Source organism: Elephantulus edwardii, unplaced genomic scaffold (genome assembly GCF_000299155.1).
Source record: "Elephantulus edwardii isolate Elephantulus edwardi_28Jun2011 unplaced genomic scaffold, EleEdw1.0 scaffold00361, whole genome shotgun sequence".
Taxonomy (NCBI): domain Eukaryota; kingdom Metazoa; phylum Chordata; class Mammalia; order Macroscelidea; family Macroscelididae; genus Elephantulus; species Elephantulus edwardii.
This window is the reverse complement of record NW_006400111.1, coordinates 1,817,312-1,826,772: the sequence shown is the minus strand read 5'-3', so window position 1 is coordinate 1,826,772 and position 9,461 is coordinate 1,817,312. Positions and strand designations below refer to the sequence as shown.

The following is a 9,461-nucleotide window of genomic DNA, read 5'->3' as shown; positions in this document are numbered from 1 at the left end:
AACTGTGAATGAATGGAAATCTGCTTTTTGTAAACTTTTGTTAAAATCACAATAAAAAATTGTATAAAAGAGAGAAGTTGCACCTTTTTGATGGTTTGAATCCATCAGTAGCTTGTAAGGCAAAGTCTCCTCCTGTGAGATTTACAGCCTCTGAAAACCTGGTGGAGGGTTAGTTATTAATTAGTTCCAACTCAATGGCAATGAACTGAGAGTATGAGTTGATTAAATAATATTACTACTGATAAATCCACCAGAAGCTCTGAAGGAGAAAGGTGGGCAGTCTTCCGTGTAATTGATCACTGCCTCTGAAAACCCACTAAGGTTCAGCTATTAATTGATTCTGACTTGACAATATACAGTAACATCACTAGTGATTCTAGCAATTGTCATTTATTGTTTATTGCATGTTCTAAGTAATTGAAAATGAACGCATCTTAAAACATGAAAACGGTTACCATACTTTGGGCATGTCCTAGGAGAGGTTACTCCTTGGAGAGGGATATCATGCTTGGAAAGGTAGAAGAACAGTGAAGAAGAGAAAGATCCTTAACCAGATGGGTTGACACAGTGGCAGCAGCAGTGGGTTTGAGTGTGTCTGATTGTGAAGATGGCACAGGATAGGACAAGATTCAGAGCTGTTGTTCATAGGGTTACTATGAGTCATATTCAAATCAATGTCAGGTAGCAACAACAATAATATTACATGCATAAGGAAACTGAAACACAAAGGAACAGTCACATAGCTGGGTAATTTCACTGTTGTTGTTGTTATGTGCCGTCGAGTCATTTTCAACTCATAGCGACCCTATGCACAACAGCCCTAAACCCTGCTCTATCCTGCGCCAACCGCACTGCCTCTGACACACCCATCCCGCTTACCCCATTCACTGAATCAATCCATCTCATAGAGGGTCTTCCCCTCCTGCGCTGTCCCTCCACCCTCCCAAGCATGATGTCCCTCTCCAAGGACCCGTCCCTCCTTGCAACGTGTCCAAAGTATGTCAGACGAAGCCCCAGAATCCTTGCCTCCAAGGAGTAGCTTGGTCTAATCCTCTCCAGGATGAATCTGTTTGTTTTCCTGGCAGTCCATGGTACATTGAGTACTCTTCTCCAGCACCACAGCTCAAAAGCATCCACTCTCCTTCTCCAACTCTCTGATGCATAACAAGCGATTGCAAAGACCATGGCCTGTATCAGGCGCACCTTAGTCTCCAGAGAGACACCGTTGTTCCTGAGTACTTTAGAGAGGTCCCTAACAGCAGACTTTCCCATCGCGATACGCTTTTTGATTTCCTGACTGCTGGTAATTTCACTAGAGAGGAAAATCTGAGTGATGGATGCTCTGAAGTAGAAAATGGGAAATGAGTGTCGTAATAATGACGAAAACTTACTGTTTTATGCCTTCCAGAAAAAACTCCCTCTGACAGCTCTCGCTCAGAATATGCAGGAAGCATCAACTCAGCTGGAAGATTCTCTCTTGGGGTAAGAGTTGGCTTCTTTCCCGGGAGCCTAATGCCATCAGTGGGGTGGGCTGGGTGTATCTACTTTAACTCTGGAGGAAGCCGACCAGACTTAGTGACAAACATAAACCAAAATAACCAAATCTGTTGCTTTTGTGGCTACTCTGACCCCTGGCAACCCCATGTGTGTTACAATAGAATTGTGCTCTGTAAGGTTTTCCAGGGCACCCATTTTTCTCAGGTACTTGTAAAGGTGGGCTCAGACCTCCAACCTTCTGCTTGCTATCCAAGCATATTTATCATTTGTACCACCCAGGGACATCACTAACAGATGCCAAAACAAAACAAAAAACTCCACCAGAACCAACATATCATGAGCTTTACATGTGATGTGAAATATCTTCAGGATAATTTTGAAAGCCTTTGATTTTTACCTAACTTGGAACCTCATCTTTGAGTAACACATGGCCCCACTCTTTTCACTCTCCCCCCCTTAACATATATACACAAGACCTGAAAGTCTTTCCTTTTAAATCTCACATCTGTGGACTTAATGTGATAGTTATTTTAAAGCCTTTATTGCTGCAATCTTTGCTGTCTTCCTCTCATGTAGCAGCGAGAGTAGTTCATTGTTGGGACTCAAGTACCTGATTTCATGAATACTCACTATGGTGCCTTCTTCCTAAAGGAAAATGCTGGAGACGTGCGGGGACGCTGAGAATCAGCTAGCTCTAGAGCTCTCTCAGCATGAAGTCTTTGTTGAGAAAGAGATTGTGGACCCTCTTTATAGCATAGCTGAGGTGGGTACTTTGCTGTGGGGCATGGAAGAAGCAAGACCAGCGTGGCCCGAGTGACAAATGCTTCACCTGTGTCTGTCATGTTGACTGTCATTGGCTCTCGTGTACACTTGTTTTTGTAAATACAACAAGTAAATTAGGGGGTGGAGTACTGTACCTAAGAGGAGAAATTTGTAAATAAATATTGCTAAAATGTTAAGCTAAAGACCCTGAAACACACATATCCCATTTTGGAATGTGCTTCTTTCTAGGTGGAGATTCCCAACATCCAGAAACAGAGGAAACAGCTTGCTAAATTGGTGTTGGATTGGGATTCAGTCAGAGCCAGGTAAACTCTGAAAATGTGCTGTTGGGTCATGTGCCCAGCAGCCAGTTGCCATCCCAGTGTAGATAAGAGACCAATGAGTGGACAAAAAGGGAAAAACCTCACCAAACCAGAAATGAACTCATAATTGTAGAGTTGGAATGAATTCGTAACTGACCCTCTGTTGAGTTTCTGAGACCATTAGCTGGGGGGTGGAGGGGTGCTGCGTGCTCCCCTTTCTCCCTGGGGGCTGCCGCTGGATTCCAGCCACCCGAGAGGTGTGGCCCCTGGCTTAGCAGTGCAGCTTTTGCTCCCTTCAGACTGCATCACTGTTACAGCCCTGGGTCACTCCGTCTCATTGAACATCTTCCTCTTTTTTTTTTTTTCTGAACCCCACTTCATCTCACCTCCACTTTACCTAGCATGCCCAGGACTGGCTTCTCTTGATAACATGTCCAAACTTTGTGAAGTGAAGTCTTATTGGGTCATCATTATCATCTTTCCTTCTGTGGAGCAGTCTGGCTGGACTCCTTCCAAAGCAAATTTGTGTGTTCTTCTGGCACTTCATGATACATATACAGTATCGTTGACCAATACTGTAATTCACATGCATCGGCTCTTCAGTCTTCACTCATTGTCCAGCTTTCACTTTTGTATAAGATATTTGAAAGTAAATGTAATGGTCCTGCATTGCATTTCACATGCATATGCAGTGATTATTGTTGTTGTTAAGTGAAGTCAAGTCGTAGATGACTCACAGCGACCTTGTGAACGATAGATCTGAACACTTGTATAACTTTCATTGTTTCTCCAAGTTCATAGAGTTTCTGGAAGAAACTATGAAGTGATTAGAACATAAATATAAAGATCCATATTATTGCTGCATGCTTAACATTGAGCTTTGTATGTTGTGTGTTTGCTCATGTCTGATTGCCCTCAAATCCTCCCTCTTCTTTTGCTCATTGATGTCTTTTGACAAATTCCATTTGAGTGTTTACTGTGTATCGGGCTCTATGGGACACTAACTGCAGAAACTCCTCAGTAAGAGTTAAAGAGGGAGCAGGAGTTATGAAGGTAAAATCTCCCTTGAGAGGAGACTGTGCCCTTATTGTACAGATAATGGAGGGACTTCTATTTTTTTTTCTGTATTATTACTTCATGCCAGTGTAGATAAAAGGACTCTGAATACTAGCATCTACCCTCCACATCAGGGTGGACACTGACACAACCAGTTACTGGAGGCTACCCTCAGGCACATTGTTGCACAAGATAAGGAAGCCTGGTGTAGCAATTAATTATTTGAACTTGAAATGAATGACTTAACAAGGCAGTGAACGTTCCCTCACTGGAGTTGGTTGAGTGATGCAGATAGATGTTTATCTGCTTGGAATATTATACCTCCAGTATACCTGTCCTGTAGGAATTTTCAACCTTTGCTTCTTCATCCTTTGTCCATGATCTTGTTCACTTATTCACAATGAGTGTTTGAGAAACCAAAACAACTGAATATTTTCCTTCTTATTTTTACTTATTACCATGGCTTTTCTCTGGAGGAAAGTGCTGTTGCTAAGTTAACTCGACTCACATTGACTCTGTGAACAACAAAAAACCCTTGCCCTGTCCTATCCTGTCCTCCTAATCTCTGCCGTGCTCAAGCCCATTGCTGCCGTTCATCTAATTGAAAATCTTCCTCTCTTCTGCTGACCCGTTTGCCAGCGTGATGTCTTTTTTCAAGGACTGGTCCTTTCTGACAGCAAGCCCAAAAGTATGTGATGCAGAGTTTCACCAACCTTACTTACCTCTGATTGCATTTCCTCCAGGACAGATTTGTGCATTCATTTGGCCGTCAGTGACCCATTCAGCACTCTTCACCATCACCACAGATCAAAGGCATCAATTCTTTGGTCTTCCTCATTCATTGAAGGTTATTTTTAAAAGGGCAATGCAGCACTCTAGGACCCTCAACAAGTTGCAGCTTGGGTTTTCGTGTTGCATCTTCAGGATAGCTGTGTTTAAAGTCAAACTGTAAGAACTTTATACAACAGCAGACACATACATATTCAAATAGAAGGCCAAAATACACTTGAAAACCACATGAAAGTTTTGTGATTGTCCCATTTTTCTTGTAGTATGATTTTTTTGTCTTTTGCCTTACAACTTAAACAATAAAATAACTTACTACATTAACAACAACAATGAATAATAACTACACAAAAAGAATATAAATATTCTACAATGTGTTTCAGATTTGCTGTAGATATTGCATTCTTTTGTGTTTTTTTTTCCTTGTTGTGTACCTTCTAATTAGATCAAACTGGCACAGGAGGAGATTGCTTCTCCTTCGCCAGTGGAGCATCTGGTGGATTCAAAACGTGTACCTTCAGAATTGCAGCATGGCTTCTTTCCTCTAGGCCACCAGAGCTCCCTAGATAATACATTCTTCATAGTGATTTCATTGTTGCTGACTCTGTAACTCCTTATTAAGGCTTTTATCTGCTGAAAGTGACCACAGAATAGGATAATAGTCAAGGGTAACATCAGGAGCTCTTAGGAGCAGAAATGGATTCCTGGTAGCACAGGAACACTCCAGCCCAAGCAGAAGAGTTGGCAAGAGCTCCATGAGTATGCACTAAGAAAAATGGATCCAAGGATTGGTGTACATGAGTGGAATTCATTTCAGGTTAGCTATGGCAAGTGTGTGATCAAGTGAGACAACCAGTAACCACATGCTAAGTGCCCTGCATGATGAGAAGCTAATGTCAGTTTGTGTCTCTTCCATTCCAAAATGTATATGTAAAGAGAGCTGAATGTAGGTACTCATAGCCATTCCAGGTAGACTTAGTCTGGAGCATGGAATCCCTAGATCCTTCAGTTTTACAGCTTGTTCTCAGATTGTGGCTACTCCCTTACTTTGCAGGTGGAACCAAGCTCACAAATCTTCAGGAACCAACTTTCAGGGGCTTCCATCAAAAATAGATACCCTGAAGGAAGAGATGGATGAAGCTGGAAATAAAGTAGAACAGTGCAAGGTAGGAGAATTCCCTAACTATATACGTGTATCCGCTTTTCCCTTTTTTTTAAAATGGTGAATGAAAGCTTCAATACTAAAATATTACTGGTTTCCATGAATTCCTATCATAGGACTTTGATAAGTTTGTTTTAGATTCTGGTAATAGTAGTGTCTAACTTCAGGGAAGATAATGTCAGACAAGATCAGCCCAAGACTGATCCTTATGAGATAGAGGTCCACTCTGCAATGTTTGAGTTTTGGGTTTTCTTCCCTACCAAGCCTGACATCAGTTGTCCCCTTCCACAGCACTCTCTGCTTTTCTACTGGGCTTAGTAATTCATTGCAAGGGCCACACAGAGCTCACAGACCATCCTTACAGTTAAGTGGTTTTCTAAGGAAGCATTAAGGTACCAGTTGGGGTGAGGATCAATGTGCTGCACCTCGGGGTCAGAAAGGACCTTGGAAAAGTCTTCAAGGTTGTCCTGAAGAGAAGAATACATCCCTCCCTTTTGTGGTGCAGTCCAACTCTCTCAGTTCCTCTTGGCTATTTAAGCAGACAGACCCCTCTCTCTCTGCCATACTCTCTCTCCTACTCAGCTGACTTCCTCGCTGCCCCCTGACGAAGGGCTTCCCTTGGCTTTGTTCTCTCTGTCTCCACCAACTCTGCTACGCTACCCTCTGGGCTTGTCACTACCAGCTGTCCACAGGCTTGATGCTTTCTTGGTGTTAACAGCCCTTAATGTATATTACAGCTCTTTTAGGAAGTTTCTTGCCTCTTTTCTTTCTATATCTTCTTTAGTCTATTTGCTCTTTTTTCTTCACTGCTTCACAGAAAACTCTGTGCATTTGGCTAACTATATCATACAAATTTCTCATCAATTTCAAAGCATAGCGTTTCCCAGTGCAACCACAAGCTAACCAGTTGCCTCTTAGTACACTCATTTGCATAATCCTTAGTCACTTCACCTACCCAGGAATCAGATTGATTATATTTGTGTCAAGAATCAGTAGAGAAGCTCAGTACAGTAAGTCCATGAAAATGAAAATACAACCTGCGTCTATTCCAACTGAATTAAAAGCCATCTCAAGAAAATATCTGATGCCATGGACATTATTATCCAAAGACTAGATCAGTTTATAAAATCAAGGACACTGTCCTTGAAGAAAGCAAAAGATTTAAGACAGAAAAGAGCAAAATGGATGTCAAAGGAGACTGAAACTTTTGCTTGAATGGAAAGAAACTAAAACAAAAAGAAGAAATACTGAAGTGAAAGAACTGAACAGAAGATTTCAAAGGTCAAGAAGACAAAGCAGAGTGTTATAATGAAATGTGCAAAGAGCTGGAATTTGAAAACCGAAAGGAAAGAGCACACTCAGCATTTATTAAGTTCAAAGAACTGAAGAACAGATTTAAACCTCAAGTTGCAATACTGAAGCATTCTGTGGACAAAATGTTAAAAGATGCAGGAACCATCAAAAGAAGATGGAAGGAACATACACTCACTGTACCAAAAATAATTAGTCCACACTGAACGATTTAGGAAGTAGCATATGATCAAGAACCAGTAGCCCTTGACGATAGAAGTTCAGGCTGCACTGAAGACATTAGTGAAAAATAAGGCTTCGGGAATTGATAGGATACCAGTTGACGTTTCAACAAATGTTGCAGCCCTGATTGTGCTTATTAGTCTATGCTGAAAAATTTAGAAGACAGCCACCTGACCAAACTGACTGAAAGAGATCCATATTTGTTTCCATTCCTTAAAAAAAGGGATTCAGTCTGCCCATGGATACCAGCCATGTGCAGCGTATCAAGCTGGCCAGAGTCACCAAGGTGTTAGGCAGGACCAGCTTGCAAGGGCAGTGCGTGCAGGTGAGCGTGGAGTTTGTGGACAACACGAGTTGCTCCATCATCCACAACATGAAAGGGCCAGTGCACAAGGGTGATGTGCTGACCTTTCTAGAGTCAGGACGAGAGGCGCAGAAGCTGCGCTGAGGCTGCTGCTGGATCCTGGATGTCTCTTCTACTGCCTGGCCCATGGGGATGATCTTCATCATTCATTAAAATCTATGTTGTACTAAAAAAAGGGGGGGGGATCCAACAGAGTGCAGAAATTATCTTGCTGAAGTAAGATCTTGCTGAAAATTACTCAAAAATAGCTAGAACAATACATATGTAGGGAACTGCCAGAAAATCAAGGTAGATTCAGAAGAGGCAATGGCATAAGAGATGATTCATTGCTGATGTTAGGTGGGGTTTGGCTGAAAGCAGAAGATACCAGAGAAATGTCTATTTTGTTTTATTGACTTTACCAAGGTATTTGAATGAGTGTGTTTTATTTGAGCCTCATGTTTAGAGTCAACAAGACCTCGGGGTGGCCTTTGTATTTAAAAGTCAGTTGTTATTTTATTTTGGAGGAACATTCTTCTAAGTGGTGCAACACTCTTCTGTATGCTGTACTGAGGTAACTTGAGTTGCGATGATGGTGAACCTTGTGCCATTGGGGTGTCAAATACCCTAATGGTTGCCTGTAGTGGACAGAGTTTGGTGGAGCTCCCCATTTAAGACAGGTTTGGAAGTAGAAGTGGCATCCACCCATGCTTCTGGAAACTCTATGAACTTTGGTAAGTGACGATAGTTATAGAAAGGCTTCTGGTCTTTTGTTCATAGGGTCACCGAGTCCTGTGTGACTCAACGGCAATAAACAACAGCATCTAAACAAATAATAGTTAACTTGAGAAGAACGGGAATCGTAGAACACTTAATTGTGCTCATACAAAGCCTATACATAGATCAAGAAACATTTCCTAACAGAATAAGGAAACTCTCCATGGTTTAAAATCAGGAAAGATGTGGGTTAGGGTTAGATTCTTTATCCATACCTATCCACTGTATGCTGAGCAAATAATTTGAGAAGCTGGACTATATGAAGAAAGATGTAGGATGAGGATTGGAGAAAGACTCATCAACAACTTGTGTTATGCAGATGTCACAACCTTGTTTTCAGAAAGTAAAGAAAACTTAAAGTACTTACTGAAGAAGGTCAAAGACGACAACCTTCCATATAGATTTCATCTTAACATCAAGAAAACAGAATCCTTACCGCTGGCCGATAGACAACATCAAGCTAGATGGAGAAAAGATGGAAGTTGACAGCAATTTCATTTTACTAATATTTACTGATTTACATGATGTTTCCAAAAGGCATCATCATGATAAACAAAGAAAAGATGGAAGTTGTCAGCACTTTCATTTTACTGGACCTACAGCCAACAATCTTGGTAGCAGCAGTCAAGAAATCAGAAGACATGTTGCACTGAGAAAATCTACGTTAAGGACCTCTTTAAAGTGCAAGGGGAAGGGCTGGGTAAGGGTAAGGTTAAGGTTAAGGGCTGGGGTCCATCTGATCCAAGCCAGCATATTTTCAGTTGTTTCTTATGCATCTGAAAGTTGGGCGGTCACCAAAACAAGATAAAGGTAAATAATCCAATAGAAAAGTGGGCACAGGATAGGAACAGAAGAAGACCTTCTCTTCACCGAAGAAGACATTCAGATGGCTAACAAGCACATGAAGAAATGTTCAAAATCCCTAGCTCTAAGAGAGATGTAAATTAAAACAACTATGAGATATCATCTCACCCCAGTCAGAATTGCAAAATTTAACAGAACAGCAAGTAACAAATGCTGGTGAGGTTGTGGAGAGACCGGAACCCTTATTCACTGTTGGTGGGAGTAAAATGGTACAACCACATTGGAAGGTGGTATGGTGCTTTTTCAAAAAGTTGCAAATAGAGATTACCATTTGACCCAGCAATTCCACTACTGGGAATATACCCCAAAGAGACCATAACTGACATCCAAGCAGATACATGCACACCCATGTTTATTG

At 41.5% G+C, this 9,461-nt stretch overlaps 1 protein-coding gene across 1 annotated transcript in view; it reads left to right on the top strand.

Annotated features, from left to right (window-relative positions):
• ARHGAP17 (Rho GTPase activating protein 17) overlaps positions 1 to 9,461 on the top strand; it is a 93,285-nt gene that overhangs the window by 24,101 nt on the left and 59,723 nt on the right. The window contains exons 3-6 of the mRNA XM_006902048.1: positions 1,409 to 1,482; positions 2,149 to 2,260; positions 2,509 to 2,585; positions 5,479 to 5,590. Of these exons, the coding sequence (XP_006902110.1) occupies positions 1,409 to 1,482; positions 2,149 to 2,260; positions 2,509 to 2,585; positions 5,479 to 5,590 (375 nt within the window). The remainder of the gene's footprint in view (positions 1 to 1,408; positions 1,483 to 2,148; positions 2,261 to 2,508; positions 2,586 to 5,478; positions 5,591 to 9,461) is intronic.